This window comes from Perognathus longimembris, chromosome 12, assembly GCF_023159225.1.
Source record: "Perognathus longimembris pacificus isolate PPM17 chromosome 12, ASM2315922v1, whole genome shotgun sequence".
NCBI classification, from domain to species: domain Eukaryota; kingdom Metazoa; phylum Chordata; class Mammalia; order Rodentia; family Heteromyidae; genus Perognathus; species Perognathus longimembris.
Window position 1 is genome coordinate 39,045,092 of NC_063172.1, and position 18,571 is coordinate 39,063,662.

General features: G+C 38.6%; 1 protein-coding gene across 1 annotated transcript in view; it reads left to right on the plus strand.

Annotated features, from left to right (window-relative positions):
* Cngb3 (cyclic nucleotide gated channel subunit beta 3) overlaps positions 1-18,571 on the plus strand; it is an 88,740-nt gene that overhangs the window by 42,701 nt on the left and 27,468 nt on the right. Inside the window, exon 12 of the mRNA XM_048358651.1 lies at positions 10,599-10,682. Within this exon, the coding sequence (XP_048214608.1) occupies positions 10,599-10,682 (84 nt within the window). The remainder of the gene's footprint in view (positions 1-10,598; positions 10,683-18,571) is intronic.

Here is an 18,571-nt window from a genome sequence, read left to right on the forward strand (position 1 = left end):
TCTGGCAATGAATGATGAATCAAGCCTCAAATTAGCTCTGGACTGGCCTGACAATCACAGAATTGTGCCTAATCATGTATTTGTTCAAGTATTTTGCACTTAGACTTTTAAAATGCTAAATTTAGGTTTAGAGACATTTTTCTCAGAAATTAAAAAAAACAAATATGACTTTAACTTTTGAATATTTTTAATTTTACTATTTCCTTTACAGATTATGATGAATAAAACTTTTCCTTGCTATCAGACACCAAAAGCTCACACCTATAATCCTAGCTATTCAGGAGGCTGAGATCTGAGGTTCAGAGCTCGAAGGCACCTTGGGCAAGAAAGTCTGTAAGACTTATATCTCCAATTAAGCACCAAAAAGCCAGAAGTGTATCTTTGGCTCAAGTGGTGGAACACTAGTTTAAAAAAATGCTCAAGAACAGCATGCAGGCCCTGAGTTCAAGCCTACCAAAAGATAAAGGTTTCATTTCCTAAAATTTATTCTATGTGACATTCCTTGATTCATCTATTCAACTAATTGATATGTTTTTACTAGGTTTGGGTCACCATTTTGGCCACTAGAAATACAATAGTTGAAAACTAATACATGCATGTATGAAGCTTAAATTCCAGAAAAGGAGAGAGAAAAATAATATATAACATGTGGAAGCCATAATGTCGTGAGCAAAAATTAAAGGAATTGAGGGGGATGAGAATGACACTGACCATAATGGATCTTTCTGATGAAGTACATATGAACAGAGGATCATAGAAGACGTGGAAATTACCTGTGCAGACACAGAGAGTACAGAACAGAATGAGGAGGGAAAATGTTATGGAAAGGTGGACAGGATGGAGTTCTGAGCTAGGAATATACTTCAAGGAGGCCAGAAGGGGCTAAAGTAAAGTTAGAGGGATGAGAATCAGGGCCATCAGGGAAAAGTAATTAAAAGGCAGGCTGCACAGGAGATCCTGTTCATGGAGGAGCTTATAGGCTAAAGTGTAAACTTTGGACTCAATGGTTCTCAAAGAGATGAAGATAATGAGAACATTGAGCAGAAAATGATGTATTTGAGATCAATTTGAAAATAATTCTCTTTCTCAGTGGTTGGAGAATGCACCATAAGAATGACATATGTGACTCGCAGAGGCAAAATGGAAATTATCATAACAATCATTCAGAAAAGATGATGGTGCCCAGATGCGTGATAGTGAGGACAGAATCAGTGAGAAGGGCTCTAATATTGAGTGTGTACGGGGGAACAGAAACAAGAGTGTAAAGAGGGTAAGGAAAAGAATGACCCTGGGAATTGGGGCCTAAGGAATTGGAGGTGAAGTATTATGTATGAAATAGAAAGAGTGATGGAATTTACAAACCAACTACATTAAAGTTTGAGTGATGGTTACCTCCTCCAAAATCCATGTTGAGGTTCAACTCCCAAAGGAACAGTATTAAGGGATATGACTTTTAGGTGGTGATTAAGTGATGGAGACTTTGCTCTCATGAGAGTGAGTAGCACCTCGTTAAAATCATCCCCAAATTAATATAATGTTCTTTAGTCATATAAGGGACACAAAATGTCTCCTCTCCATAGTCTATTTTGAAAATAGAGCAGCCCACACAAAACACCTTGATGTTGGACTCCTCAGCTGTCAACACTCTATAAGAAACAGTTATATTCATCTATAGTATGTTATTAGAGCAGCAAAAATATTAAGGCAGATGTTAATTGGCAGTGACTGTTAAACTTCCATGTGGAAATGTCATGTAGCCAGTTTGATTCATAAATTTCTGTTCCAAGGAGAGGCTCAAGTTTGAACAATGAATTTGGACCCATCAGCCTATTGATCTATTTTAAGCCAAGGTACTTGAAGTGACCATTTCAATGTAGACAGGAAAGAACCTGTAATGCATGAAGAAATGAATGCCTTGTAAATACATAATTGTGGAGGGCATGTGTCTGGAAGAACAGCTACTTGGGAAATGAGATAAAGAGTATTGTGGTTGAGGATTGTGGCCAGCTGGAGCAAAACTATTAGCAGTGCCATAATCAAAAGGCAAGCTGGGCATACTGCTGTCCATTCTTGGAAATTATAAGAAAGTAATTTCCAACTTCTAGTGGAGGGATTCTCCCAGCATGGAACCTGAGAGAGTGAATTCATCATCAAATGGCATGAAACGTTTTTTTCTGACCTCACAGGTAAGCTATGAAAAGGCCTCCTTCATCACTTCGCAGGGCTGTATTGGTAAATGACTTGCATGCTACAGCTGGTCATCTGGTGCTTAAGTGAATGAATCTAAGTGAGTCACAACTAGCAAAGTGGAGAATGCATAAAATGTGTTTCTGCTATTTATTTTTAAATATGCACATACATACTTATTTGTGTGCTGGGCCCAATAAAATTGTTTGTTTTACATGCTCTGATCAAAAACATATGAAACCCACTAGGCCATATTGACAATTCTTGAAAATGTTCTCCAATTCTTGATACCTTATTATCTAACTAAATTTAAAATGACAATTATGTTTTTTTCTAAAGGAAAAAATACTATAAATTAAATGTCAAAGAGTTTTCTGTTCACAATTCTGCTTTCACTTTTACATATGGTCTTGAAAACCTATCAAGTCAGCAGCATCTGATTGAAAAAAAAAGAGTTCAATCTCCACGCCTTGCTAGAAGTGTGTATAAACAGATTCTTTCCTGACATTTTCACTAAAGATGCAGTCCCTCCCAGAAAAAGCCCATTTTTATCTCTATTTCTGTTTAATGAAAAGATTGAGGGTTTTTTTCCTAAAGCCATGTGAAGTAAAATCTAAGCAGATGTGGAATCTTTCTAAATTCATTTTCTTTTTTTTTTTGGCCAGTCCTGGGGCTTGGAATCAGGGCCTGAGCACTGTCCCTGGCTTCCTTTTGCTCAAGGCTAGCACTCTGCCACTTGAGCCACAGCGCCACTTCTGGCCGTTTTCTGTATATGTGGTGCTGGGGAATCGAACCCAGGGCCTCATGTATACGAGGCAGGCACTGTTGCCATTAGGCCATATCCCCAGCCCCTAAATTCATTTTCTTGGAGACAGTCTTTACAGTTTATACAAGTTTATTATTTTCTAGGGAAGAAATGGGTTGATAATCCTACACCCTATGTCTCATAACATAGACCTTGCTGGTTCTTGCCTTCCTACTGAATCAGTCATCTGAGCTCTTTGTGAGACACCTTTGGACCCCAAGAAGGGCACTCAGGAATTGTTGAGAGATGGTGGGCCTGGAGCCTCACAAAGATAAAAAAAAAGTCTTTGGATGAACCTAGAAATGTCCATGAAAGATGAGCTGCATGGGCAGCTATGAAAGAAGAAAACAGATAGGACAGACCTCAGTTTTACCAACACAAAACACCAGGCTACATGAAATGACCAGAAGATCTAGAGTCAAAGAAAGTGGCTGCCAACTGCATCTTGAATTCTCCTGGAAACAAATCTTTGAAAAGCAAGATAGGTACAGGGACAGACAAAGGCCCAGCATCAGTATAGAAGGTTCACAGGTAAACTTTGTATTTTTGCAAATAGGGTCACTAAGGAGATTCATAATTATTAAGCTCACAAATGCCTAATTTAGAATGCTCAAAAGAATGCTTTCAAAGTTTATGTTTTGAGCATTTAGCCAAATTTTTCAGTACCTTCTTCTCTTTTGTAAATCTGGGAGTAAATATAGATCTAATAGAGGTGATTAGCACCAGAGAATAATACTGAGTTGAATAAACCTGCTTCAGTTTTTCAATACATACTTCTTTTTGTTCCAATTTTATAGTACACCCAAATACACCCTTGTACTAAAAATGTGCTTTAATTTTATATTAGACCCAAATGTGTAATACAAATGTTCACATATTCCTTGCCATTCAGCCTTGTGAAATTTGTGTCTCCATAGAATAATGGATCTCATAAGGCTTTAGGAAAAGTAATATAGCAATGCCACAGCATCATAATTATCATTAGGATGACACCATATGAAGGTCATATGCAATCCTTCAGTTCCAGCAGTACTGGTACTTTGCTTTCCCCCCAGTTCCTACATGCCTCCCAAGTATTTTCAAGTCAGTGTGGCATGCAGTAAAATACAAGGAATCAGCGCCCCTTGAATTTTAAAAGAGATATGTATGTTTGCACAAAGTAACAACGGCTGTTTATTGAATATTGCAGACTACTTATTACCTTCTTTCAATTAATCCTCACCAAACTCACTTGTTAGAGTCTTAATTGTGTCCACTGGCTCCAAAATTCTTGTAACTAATTTTATAGCCCCCAGATATGACTATATTTGAAGACCTTTCAAGAGATGATTGAGTTCAAATGAGACCTGTAGGCTTGGTCCTGACCCAGTCTGACTGGGGTCCTTACAAGAAAAGGAAAGTTGGATATACTGAGACTTACAAGAGATTTTGTACAGGGATAGATTATTTGAAGACACAAGGAGAAGGTGGCCATCAGCAAACCTACAAGAGAAACCTCAGAAAAGCCTACAAGAGAGACCTCAGAAAATAACAATTTGAAAACAGCTGAGTATTATTAGACTTCAGGTATCTAGAGCTGTGAGAAAATTACCTTTGTTGTTTAAATGAAGCCTGTTCTATTTTTCTTTTCAAAGCTAGCAAACTAATACATCTGCAACATCTATTTTGTCACTATCCTGATATTTTTTTATATGTGTCCCAGTCTTGGGGCTTGAACTCAGGGCCTGGGTGCTGTCCCTGAGCTTCTTTTTGCTCAAGGTTTGGGCTCTACCCCTTAAGCCACAGTGTCTCTTCTGGCTTTTTCTGAGTGGTTTAGTGGAGATAAGAGTCTTACAGACATCCCTGCCTGAGCTGGCTTCAAACCCTGATCTTCAGATCACAGCCTCCGAGTAGCTAGGATCACAGGAGTGAGCCACCAGCACCCACCCAGTCCTCTCCTGACTGGCACAGAAGAAGCAAACAACTCATTGACAGTCCTAGAGCTCTAGGCAATGGACAGAGTGAACATGGGTTTCTTGGTATATTATGATCTATGAACCTAACTACAGATAACTGATAAGTGGTGGGTGTGTCAGATTTTTCACTGGGACAGTATGATGGATATCATCAAAAGGAGAAGTTGATTCTGCCTCTTGATTTGAGATGGTGTGAACATGTGGTAGAAGAGGCTCTTCACCTTATGGGGACCAGAAAACAAAGAAACAACATGCAGGGGTTGAGGTACCAATATCCCTTTCACAGGTATGTCTCTGTGACTTAGCGTCCATTATGAGGCCCCACCTTCAAAGGGCTCCGCCACTTCCCAATAAGACCAAATTCCAAATCAAAAGCTTTGCAATAAGGACGTTTCATTTGAGTCAAAAGTTAATTTTAGCTGGATACTGGTGGCTCACACTTGTAGTCCTATCTACTCAGAAGTCTGAGATCTGAAGGCTCAAGGTTGGGCCAGCCTAGGCAGAAAAGTTTATTATGCTCCATTTTTTAATTAAATTAGCAAAATGCTAGACTGGAGAGAGAGCTCAAGTGGTAGAACAAGAGATAAGCAAGCATGCTCTTCAAGTGCAAGGCACTAATTTCAAAATCCCATACTGATTAAGAAGAAGAAAATAGGGGCTGGGAATATGGCCTAGTGGCAAGGGTGCTTGCCTCCTACACATGAAGCTCTTGGTTCGATTCCCCAGCACCACATATATGGAAAACGGCCAGAAGGGGTGCTGTGGCTCAGGTGGCAGAGTGCTAGCCTTGAGCGGGAAGAAGCCAGGGACAGTGCTCAGGCCCTGAGTCCAAGGCCCAGGACTGGCCAAAAAATAAATAAAGAAATAAAGAAGAAGAAAATAAACAGTCAACAGGGCTGGGAATGTGGCTTAGTGGTAGAGTGCTTGCCTAGCATACATGAAGACCTGGGTTCCATTCCTCAGTACCACATAAGCAGAAAAAGCCGGAAGTGGTGCCATTTTTACAGAATTAGACTTGGCATATTTGTCAGAGATCTAAATTTAAGTGTTCTTTCCTATTCTCATACAAAATTCCCAGTATTTTCCCCTTTAAAAGAAGTAGATCCCATGTCATTTTTTATTAAAACTTTGCTTTGGTCAATTATGGTGTTCTGATACATTTTTCTGCTTTAACATGGGGGGTGGTCAGAGTTTTGAAACAGCTTAAACAGAAGAAGTTTCATTATAATTTTTTTTCCCCACAAAATGGATGCTGTTCCCTGCAGATTTCATTTTATTCTAGTCCTAATGATAGGTATTAAACTAATAAAGAGATATTGTTTTTATAAAATTGGGCAATTTTTCCTCCTTTATGTTGAGCTATTATTCTGATTTCAATTTTTTTTTAGATATATTTTTCCAAATTAAATACTGTAGAAATCACACTTTGTCATTGAAGTGCCAGGCACAGAAGAAAATGTAATGAGAGTTCTGCTGTGCCACCTCGTGGCTGGAATTAAAACTGCAACCTACAGAAACAGCCCACAGCTCAAACAAAGGGAACTCAAAGGACCTAGAGAGAACAAAATTGTAGCGTAGATATCACCTGTCTATCAGAGAGTCTATCAAAGAAGGCAAAGTGTGTCTGCTGCTGTGTGAAAAATACAGAGACCATCCGAAGCAAGACTCCTTGCTGTGACCTATGACTCATTATTTGTGATTATTTAGCAAACAGTGCTTCTATTCCTGGCTCAGGAATAGGTGGGAATGACAAAATTACTTGTGCCACTCATACTTAGATCTCCAGCAGTGACAGCCCATTTAGACAAGCTATCATGCACTTACTCACCATCGCCTGAAATCCATGCTACCAAAAAGCTATACCATTTTCACCAACTGCTATTTTTAACCACAGTGATAGCAATCATAAAGCATGATTCCAAGGTTTTATAAAGTATTTTGAACAGTGATCTTGTATCTGACAACTCCATTTAACTGAATATCCCGATTAGTTTCTCTCTGTAAAAGCACTGAGTGGAGACAGTAAGGGTTCCCTGGTTATTGCACCCATACTACCCCTGTTCTGCAGAGTCCCCACATTAGGGAAAGAAAGTAAATAAGATGGCATGCTTGGTTTTTGTGTGGTCATTAAGTGTGCCAAGCATCTAAAGTGCTTATATCTATCTAGTATATGTATCTAGTACATAGGAAATTATCATTCTCATTACTTTATAACTGAGCAATCAAACTGATATAAGTTTCCACATAACAAAATTAAGTTCTTCCCTACTTGATCAGAGAAAGATAGATTAGCTTCATCCTTAGGAGTGCATCCAGTTTATGATTTTTCACCATGACTACCTGAAACTCCTGGAAAAGTGGAAGTATTGTCAGTTCCCCAGGAAAAGTGACATTTACTAGTGTTTGCAAATGTTAAGTAATTTAAAGCTCAATGTTAATAAGTTGTGACCTCACACTATCTGCAAATTATTTGATACATTCGACTTGGCTGCTCCAAACAGCTTTCTATCAGTAGTATCCCTGGACAAGTCGATAGCATGGGCAACTGGATTCAGACTTCCTTCCTCGGGATCTACTGCTTCCATCATTTGCTCCTTTTATGGGGGTGGAGTTTAAATAGACCAAAGCATTTCCTCTCAGAGTTGGGAAAATCCCTGAAGACCATTGCTAATACTTAAGGGTGGGTTCTACATTGCTAATAATGTCTTAAGTTCTGTTTCAAAGAAACAGAAATGAGCCTAGAAATGGATAGGTGCTATAGAAATAAGAGTAGATATTCCAAAGACAAATTTTCCCAACTTGACCACTATGACCAGTTTTCCATTAGTAAAAAGAACTTCCAGATATAGTAACAGCCATCTAACCAATAGGCTACATTCTGAACAAAGCTAGGATTTCCCCTAACTCAATTCCATTCTCCACATCCTTTACTGAAATATGTAACACAGTTTTTAGAGAGCATCGAACTCACTACTGTCCAAAATGGAATGTCTCCTAACATCTCATTCCATACATCAGCCCCTATTTATTTAGTGTGAGGCATGTCCCAACCCTGGGGAGGCTGTGGAGACACCACAGTGATTACACACTTGGATCCCAAGTTGATCCAGATGTAGATAAAACTCATACACTGTGGTAAGAAGAGTCTGACTCTGACACCTGTTATAGGAAAAGCCAGAAAGACTTCCTGAGACTTGTAACTTTTATCTGAAAAATGAGTGATAACAATATGTTTGTTAATGCCGGGTTTCACAGAGAGGTTGAAAACTTAAGTCAACAAACAATAAAATTGAGTACAAATATTCAGTACCATTATGACAGCTGCACACCTACCTTCATTTTATAGAAAGGAGAGCAGGTGTGGTGTTGAACATCTACAATCCCAGCCAGGCAGGAAGCAGACGGAAGGATTCCAATCCAAAGGAGTTATGGGCCAAAGTACTGACCAGAAAAATTAACTAAATCAAAAGGGCTCTGTGTGTGGCTCAAGTGGTACAACTCTTGCCTAGCAAGCACAAAGCTCTGATGTCAAATTCCAATGCTGCCATAAAAAAATGAACAAAACAAGGATTGTTCTCTGTGGTGTGTCCCCATGGTGTCACTATGGTTGGGACATACTAGACACTAAGTAAATATTGGGGAGGGGAAGTAAAGGAAGGGGGAGGGAAGGGAAAGGAACTAAATGACAAAGAAAAGAAAAGCTAGCCCCAGGATGGAATTAGTTTTAATCATATAATAACAAAGCAAAATGTATCTGGAGAAAAATAATCATTTTGTACAGAAAAAGAAAAGAAAAAAATCAAACATCCTCCAACACAACATAAAATAGAATGAATTCATAATGCAAACTTCATTTCACTAAGCCTAAATCCAGATGAGAAGGATTTTTGTCCTAAAATACAGCTGTCCAAAGTCAGCTGTGGCGCCTTTCCAGAAAGCCATCCTCAGAGACAGAATGGCTTCACCCATAGCACTCAGCTGCTATGCTCAGTTTATTTGATGGCATCGATATTCCACACAAGAATATTCATAAGAAGTCAGAATCACTCAACTGTTTTTCTCTAAGAAAATCTAAGCCCTGAGTCTAAATCTATTGATGGAGTATTGTTTCTTTCTATGAACATAACACTAATTGTTGGCTTATCTATTTTAGGGATTATCTCCCAGGTTGGTCTAACACTTCCCATTGATTCAATCTTCTTAATAGTGTTTTCTGCCAGTGAGCTTGAATGAAAAATTGGAGAGGAGAGATGAAATATATTTCTCTGCAGAAAAAGAAATTATTTTATTACCATTTTAAATGAATAAAAATTAAAGTTGAAGTCTCATCAGTTTTTTTCCAGGTTCATTGTCCTTTCTTCACAATGGGGCTACAAAGATTATTTTTGAGGACATTCTTATCATTTTTAGAATTTTATATTTTATCAATAAAATATACTTGGGCAGTATTTTGTGTATTTTTTCACAATCTCATAGTATGCTCCGTAACTTGCTTTTGTTCAGTCCACATTATTTGTTGTATTCTTTGCAATCAAATATTATTTCAGCTGACAAATACACAATATTTTATCCACTGATGGATGAGACACCATTTACATTTTTCTCAGTTTTGAAAAGATATCCAGTTTCAATGCAATGGCTCAATCCTATAACCCTAGAAACTAGGCAAGTAGAGATTGAGAGACTGAGGGTAGCCCAACCATAAAAGGTTGCCGGAACTAGGAGCCTAGGGCTCACATCTATAATCCTAACAACTCTGGAGGCTGAAATCTGAAGATCAGAGTTCAAAGCCAGTCTGGACAGAAAAATTTACAAGACTCCTATTTCTAATTAACCAGAAAAATGGCATTATAGCCATTTTGGAATTATAGCTCAAGCAGTAGTCATGACTGAAAAAGCCTAGCAAAAGCATGAGACCGAGTGTTCAAGTCCTGGTACAAAAAACCAAGACAAATAACAACAACAAAAAAAAAAACTTTTCAGACTACTTTACTCAGAGGCTGGGTGTAGTGGTACTCCCCATCAGTGTGGATAAAATATTGCATATTTCTGGGTTGAAATACTGGGGAGTAGTTAAAATAATATTTGATGACAAAGAATATAACTAATAATGTGGTCTGAAAAAAAAACAAAGTATGGAACCTATCGGTTTATCATGAGATTACAAAAAATATGCTACACAAAATACCAGACCACGATCCTCCTATTTACACTTCCTACTATGACTAACATAACAAGTACATGCCACCACACCTGGCTTTTTCTGTTGAGATAGGATCTCATTACCTTTTTTTTTGTCCAGGCTGGCTAGGAACCATGATCATCTCAATCTTCACCTCTGAAAGGATATAAGTATAATTTTAATAATAATTTTACACATTAGGAAACTGATTAGGTGAAAGGTCACAGTAATAAGTACAAAGAGAATTGTCCTATATCTACTTGATCAGATTTCTGATTTTTTACGATAAGATTGTAAGTACCTCTCTTTACCTCAAGCTTGAGTCATGGCAAGTCCATACCATTCACAGTTTGTGTTTTAATGCTACTGCAAACATTTATTACTATTTATTTTCACTGCATTGTAATTTTCATTTGAAATATTAGTCTTTTAGTTGTGCCTATAAAATTATATTTTTCCTATTCTATAGGATTGTGATACCCAGATGATTTATGACATGTTGCTAAGGTTGAAATCTACTATTTATTTACCTGGTGACTTTGTCTGCAGAAAGGTGAGTGCTCACTACTTTCAAATAGACAACTAATAAATACATCTGAGAAATTCAGACACAGGCCAAGAGCATAGTTAACATAAAAGGCCAGGCTGACTTCCATATAACAGAAATAATGATGTAAAACATTCATGTATTCTTGGAGCTAAAAATAGAGCAAGACAATACAGACCTCATTACATAGATCACAAGATAGGAGTGTGGATGGTCTGAAAATCTTCTTTGTGCAAATGTAATTATGGATCATCACACCCCATTAATCCCAGATATTTAATGAGAAGGAATATTACAGAAATGATAAGTGGTTCTGCCCTGTTATGTCTTTGGCAAACTATCATTTGCCTCCATTTTGTGCTCCCAGATAGTAGATAATCTGTGCCACACTTTTAACAACTCTCCTGTGCTTTTTGTGAACACAAAAGCAATACGTACTTATTACTTTTAAATAGAAAATACATAAAACACAAAAACCTACCATTCATAAAGTGCCACTATTTATCTATTTTGCCTATTTTTATACAAATTAATGGGTAGTTACAGCTTGTTTTATGACATTGGCATCCTACCATACAAATGTTTTGAAATTTGTTTTTCCATGTAATAATATGTTATATGAACATTTTACACATTAACAATTAATCTCCTACAACCTCATCTTTAAAGTTGCATAGTATTCCAGTCAATGAATAAATCAATTTCAAAATTGGCTATTATTATTAATAACTCATAAAGGAACTTCTTGTATAAAATTGAATATCTCTCAGATGAGAGAAGTAAATAGAATGTTGAGTTTTATACACAGAGTCTAGCTCAATGGTAATGACAATCATCAGTAGCAAGATGATGAGTTTGAACCAATAAAAGTCTTTGGAGAGTTTACAAGAATGAATTAGGATAAAAAGTATTTCAATCCAAAATAATGGCAAAATATGGGCTGGGAATGTGACCTAGTGGTAAAGTGCTCACCTCATATACATGAAGCCCAGGGTTCGATTCCTCAGCACCACATATATAGAAAAAAGCCAGCAGTGATGCTGTGGCTCAAGTGGTAGAGCGCTAGCCTTGAGCAAAAACCCAGGGACAGTGCTCAAGCCCTGAGTTCAAGCCCCAGGACTGGCAAAAAACAAAACAAAACAAAATATTGGCAAAATAAGCATGGGTATTTTAGGACACTGGATAAGAGCATTTGTTCCCCCCAAACACTGGCAAAATTTCCTCAAAAAAGATATTTATACTAAGTTTTAAAAAATAAATTGGGGGCTTGGAATATGGCCTAGTGGTAGAGTGTGAGCAAAAAGAAGCAAGGGACTGTGCTCAGGCCCTGAGTTCAAGCCCCAGGACTGGCAAACAAACAAAAAAAATAAATAAATAAGTTGGAGTGAATCAGGTCAAAGAAGAAATAGGTGTTGTAAGGAAAGGAAAGAATGCTGCATGAGCGAAGGCAGAGGGAAAGAAAGATGTCTGCAGAAGAAGTGAGGAGGACTACAGTGAGATAAATATCAGAGAGGTTTTAGAATGGTCTACTGAATAAAATTCAAGAGATATAACTGAGTTCTCTGGGTGATGCACCGTGCTAGGTACTGGGCAAAGCAAAGATGATCCAGAGGCTTGTAGTCAAGTGTATGGTTCACCCTGCACATCAGATTCACCTCAACATTGGAGTCTAGGACCCACATTTAGGAACTCAGTTGGTCTGGATGGAGCCAAAATAATTCTAAATATGAAAGCAGTTCCCATATGATTCTGAAACTCAGCCAAATCTCTGGCCTAATGGAAGCAAAGGCAATCAATAAATGAAATTATGTAAATGTATAATACAAAAAATCCGCTGAATTCTAAAAGGAAAGTAGAAGTCTCTAGGAGATTGTGTACTGGATGAGGTACTTAATTTAGATTGCAGGCTGGGAGAGAGGGAGGTGCCAGTGTGTCAAGCAAGACCTTTTTCAAACCTAAAGAAAAATAGCTCTTTGAAAAAAAGAGGGCAAAAATGAAAAAAATGAACAAGATACTATTTCTGCTAAAGAGTTGGAGCCATGAGCCAATCTGAAAAACAGGGCTTAGCATATCCAAAGAATGGAAGTGAGTGACAGGGAAAATGAGAAAAGACAAAATCAAATGCAACGTGATATACTTCAAGACACCTGGTGGAAATGTCAGATCCAGGTGGAAATAGTCTGGTGAGAGAAGATGGAACCGGTAACGCTGCGGAGCTGGATTTTAACGTAAGATGACTATAAGAGAAGAAGATGTAAGAGAAAGTAGGCCAAGGCTATTTCTTCCATCTGCAAGAAAACCAGTTTTCAGAGGTCAATGGAAAAGCAGCAGAGGCCAACTCCAAAGGAACTATGAGAGATAAAAGAGGAAAAATGAGCAACAAATGGAGGGACAAAGTATGACAAAACAGACTTTGGGAATATGCCATTTCTAGAAATATATAATTCCACACAGACTCATAGAAGTTAAAAGTGAGCAGACTTGTAAAGTGAATTGTTTCCATTACAACAGAAACTACAATACCCAGCACTGTCCATTTACAGACCCCTTTAATAAGTGATGCATTGAAATGATACTGTTTTAATGCACCAAAAATACCAGTTCAATGTGCTCCAATACCAATGGGGACTGCAAATGGAAATAACTCCTGGCAACTGCACCACTAGTGCCCCTAAGCAGTGCAGATTTGCTTAACAAAGTGTGCAATGCAGAGCATAGATGCAGCTTTCTCTTCTCGTTTCTAATTCTTTCATCACATCACACTCATCTTCCAGTAGTTAAAAAAAAAAACACAGTTCCATGAACAGAAAGGAGAGAAGGAAGAGAAGTTGGGAGAGAAGCAGAAATAAGACAGGAGAACTTCAAAACACAGTTCTTAATTTTGTTTTAGTTTTATGCCTTTTTAATTTTTTATTGTTATTATACAGGTGATTTACAGAGGGATTTCAGTTACATAAGTCAGATAAAGAGGATATTTCTTTTTGGACAATGTCACCCCTTCCCTCCTCTCTCCCAGGTTTCTCCCTCCTGTCCCCACACACAGTTGTATAGTCCATTTTCCACAGAGTGTCTAGTGAGTACCGCTGCTGCATTTGTTCAACCCCTTCTCTTACTCTCCTAAAGACAGATTAAAAAAAAAAACAAGACAAAATGTAAGAAAAATAAAGAAAAACAAAGAAAAAATCTCATTTCCATTTTCTGGAATTTATTCCCATAAATATTACTTTTGTTGTTGTTGTTGTTGTTGTAGTTAGTCATGGGGCTTGAACTCAGGACCTGAACACTCTCCCTGAACTCTTTTGCTCAGGGACAGCATTTTATCACTTGGAGCAACAGTCTGGTTTTTTGGTGGTTAGTTGGAAATTAAAGTCTCACAGACCTTCCTGCTTGAGCTGGCTTCAAACTGTGGCCTCAGACTCCTGAGTAGTCAGGATTATGGGTATGAGCCACCAGTGCCCAACTCAATAATATTATTTTATATGATCAAATACATATAGGCATTGTGCCTTTTGTTCCTCTCCTAAGGGTAACCTCCTTTGGTCTCACTGTGTATGAATGTCTATCATGTTCCAGTGTATTTTAGACCAAATTTCCACATATGAAAGAGAACATGTGCCATTTGTCACTCTGAGTTTGGCTTATCCTCAACATGGTTTCTTCTAGGTATCCATTTCCCTTCAAATGACTAGTACTATTTTTTCTAATGGTAAAATTCTATTGTGTATAGGTACCATATTTTTGGAGTCCACTCATCTATTGCAGACTCATCTATTGCAGAACATCAGGCAATTTCCATGGCTTGGCTATTGTGAATAGTGCAGCAATGAACATGTGCCAATGTCTTTAAAATATCCTGGCTTGTGATGTTTTGGGTAGATGCCCAGAAATAGTTATGAGCTGGGTCATAGGGAAAATCTATGTTTAGCTTTTTGACTGCTGTCCAGATTGGTTCTAACTAGTTTACATTCCCACCAACAGTGCAATAGGGTTCCTTTTCCCCATATCTCTGTCAATATGTGTTGTCATTCAAATGATGTTAACCAATCTAACTGAAGTGAGATGGAATCTTAGTATTGTTTTGATTTGCATTTCCTTATGTTCAAGGATAATGAACATTTCCTCTTTGACATCCTGAACTCTTCTGTGAAGTCTCTCCTTAGTTCCTTTGCCCATTTAGTAATTGGCTTACTAGCTTTGGGAGGGGGTACTTTCTTGAGCTCCTTGTATATTTTTGATATTAGGCCTTTGTCTGATGTATTGCTGGTAAAGATCTCCTCCAAGTCTGTTAGCTGTCTTTCTAGTTTGGTAACCATGTCCTTTGCTGTGCAGAAACTTTTTATTTTGATATAATCCTATTTCTGAAGTCTTTCTCCTATTTGCTGTGCCCCCGAGACTCTTTTCAAAAAGTTTCTGCTATGCCTATGAATTCTACTGTTTCTTCTACTCCCTCGAAGTAATTTCAAAGTTTAAGGTCTGACATTGAGGTCTTTGATCCACTTTGAGTTGATATTATTGCATGGTGACAAATAGGGATCCACTTTCAGTTTTCTATATCTGGAGTCTAGTTTTCCTAACAGCTATTACTGAAGAAGCTACTTTTTTCCACTGTATATCTTTGGTTCTCACATCAAATATTAAATGGCTGTAGTTATATGGTTTTATTCCGGGTCTTCTAGTCTTTTCTATTCATCTTTGGGTCTATTTTTATATCTATTTTTCTTATTATAGCTCTGTAGTAGAGTTTGAAGTCTGGGATTGTGATACTACCAGCATTACCTTTGTTTTCTCCTAGAACTGCTTTGGGTAATCCAGATCTTTTGTGGTTCTATATGAACTTTTTGATTATTTTCACTATCTCAGAAAAGAGGGCTGGGGATATAGCCTAGTGGCAAGAGTGCCTGCCTCGGATACACGAGGCCCTAGGTTCGATTCCCCAGCACCACATATACAGAAAAATGGCCAGAAGCGGCACTGTGGCTCAAGTGGCAGAGTGCTAGCCTTGAGCGGGAAGAAGCCAGGGACAGTGCTCAGGCCCTGAGTCCAAGGCCCAGGACTGGCCAAAAAAAAAAAAAAAAAAAAAAGTCTCAGAAAAGAGCTTCATTGGGATTTTGATGGTGATTGCATTAAATTTGTGGATCATTTTTGGCAGTATGACCATTTTCACAATATTAATTCTACATATCCATGAATATAGAAGGTCTTTGCATTTCTTGGTGTCTCTGATATTTTTTTCTGGTCATGGGGCTTGAATTCAGCCTGGGCACTGTTCCTGAACTATTTTACTTAAGGCTAACACTCTACCACTTCAACCACAGCTCCACTTCTGAATTTTTTCTGTGATTAATTGGAGATAAGAATCTCCCAGACTTTCCTGCCTGGGTTGGTTTCAAACTGTGACCCTGAGATCTCAGCCTCTTTAGGGTTATGCCCATGTCGCGAGGAGACCACCAAGAAGACCACTGAGAGCCAGACGTTCCAAAATGCAAAAGCAAGGCTTTATTCAGGCGAGCTGCAACTCTGGCCTCGTCCTACCCACCGATACAGCGGAGGTTAGGAGGAAGGCCACGAGCAGAGTTTTACATGGGTATTTAAAGGAAAAAATCACAAAGTTACATAAACCAGGTGCAGGCAGGATTGGGGTGTGAGGAAAAATCTGACTGACATGAGCCAGGTGCAGGGTTGGGGTATGAGGACAAATCTGATTGACTGGGGGCTAGGGGTTCTCTAAAAATTGGTCTGATGACATTCCAGGGTGGTCAAAGTATCTGGAACGTTCCCGAACCAGTTGGGCCATCCGGGAAATGGGTTTTTATGGCCAGTTGGTTTTGGGAAATGGGCTTTTATGGCCGGTTGGTTTATTCTTAGCTTAACACAAACAACAAGATGGTTGCAGTTTCAAGATGAAGTCGTCCTAGTCTTTCATTTAGTAGCTAGGATTATAGGCATGAACCACCAGTGCCCAGCTTTCTCTTTGATTTCTTCTTTTTTTTTTTATAGTTTTTGCTAAAGGTATTTTGCTTCTATGGGTAGGTTTATTCCCAGATATTTTTAGGCTGTTGAAAATGGAATTGTTTTCCTGATTTCCCTCTCTGCTTCTACATTGTTGACATATAGAAAGGCTACTGATTTTTTGCGGCTTAATTTTGTATCCTTTTAAAAATATGTATCTTTATTGAAAAGGTGGGGGGGGTTACAGATCTAAGTAAAGTAATGATTACATTTTTAAAACAATGTTACCCCAATCATTCATTTTCTTCCACTTACCTCTCCTTACCCTCCTACCCCCAAAATGTAAGATTGACATCCAACCTATTGTTAAGTGGGTATCATTGTTCTGTTAGTTTCTCCTTTGTCCTGCTTTTTCTGTGATTGCCTTTCCCTTCCCCAAGTCAAATAATCTTTTTTTTTAAAATTTTTATTGTCAAGGTGATGTATATAGGGGTTACAATTACATACATAAGGTAGTGAGTACATTTCTTGTCAAACTTGTTACCTCCTCCGTTATTTTCTGCCACCTCCCCTCTTCCCCAGTCCCCCCACCCCACCCCACACACCCTCCCAGTGGTCGGATAATCTTATATACAAGATACAAGGTACAGAAAAATGTGGGGCACACCTGCCCAGACGCCTTGCATCATCACGAGGCGATTCTAGCTGGCAACGCCTCTTTTTCCAGCCCTGGGGACCTCATGGCTAGTAGCCCCACCTCCCGCCTCTGGAGTGCATGTGCTTGCCTAGAGGGAGGCAGGGGAGGAACCAAGAGGTGGCCCTGAGGACCTGACATAGATGTGGGCAGCCCCTTAGGGAGGTCCCTTGGAGCGTCCACCCTGACAGACAGCTCTGGCATCAAATCCCAGCTCCTACATAGGTGCACGTACCCCTCCCCTTCCACTGCTCTCCAACCTATGTAAAAGAACGATTCATTTCCTGAATAAATGAGTTTGGCTCTGACCAGCTTCCAGGCTGCCTGTTTGTCCTCTGTGGAGAAGAGGGCTGGGTGGTAGTCTGTCAACCCCCATATCCTCTTCCTGGACCCGCCCATGTGGGGTACGCTTTCCCGTCTCTCCTGCAGGACAGGAGAACTCGTGAGGCTAAAAACCCCCGGCAAAAAATAAGCGATGAAAGAAAAATAACTTATAAACTATGTACCGTACATAATGAGAACCTCTTACTTCCATATTTTGGAGTTCGTGTTGCTACATTTCATTATATATGGTGCTATGTACTAAGCAATTGGATGGTTGAGATCCTCTGTTAAGAATATCATAGACTAATTTTGTATCCTTTTACTTTGCCAAAGTTACCATTCAGCTCCAAGAGCTTAAGGGTGGAGTCTTTTGAGTCTTTTCTATATAAGATCATGTCTTCTACAAATAGGTATAATTTGACTTCTTTCCCTATGTAAATCACCTTTATGTCTTTTTCTTGTCTTATTGCTCTGGCTAAGAGTTCTAGAACTATATTGAATAGGAGTAGAGACAATGGACATTCTTCCTTGTTCCTGATTTTAGAGGAAATAGTTTTAGTTTTTCACCATACAGTATGATGCTGGCTCTTGCTTTGTCATATATAGCCTTTATTATTTCGAGGTATGTTCCTTCTAGTCCAAGGCTTTCTGGAACTATTCACATGAATAGATGTTGGATTTTGTCTATGGCTGCATTTATTGAGCTGATCCTGTGGTTCCTATAGTTAATGTGGTTATGTTTGTTGATTTACATATTTTAAACTAGCCTTGCATCTCTGTGATAAAACCCACTTGATCATAATGTGTGATCCTGTTTTCTGTTTTATATTTACTACTTGCTGAATTCTGTTGGCTAGAATTGTGTTGAACAGCTTTGAGTCTATTTGTCTGAGAAATTGGTCTATAGTTCTCTATCACTGGATTCCTA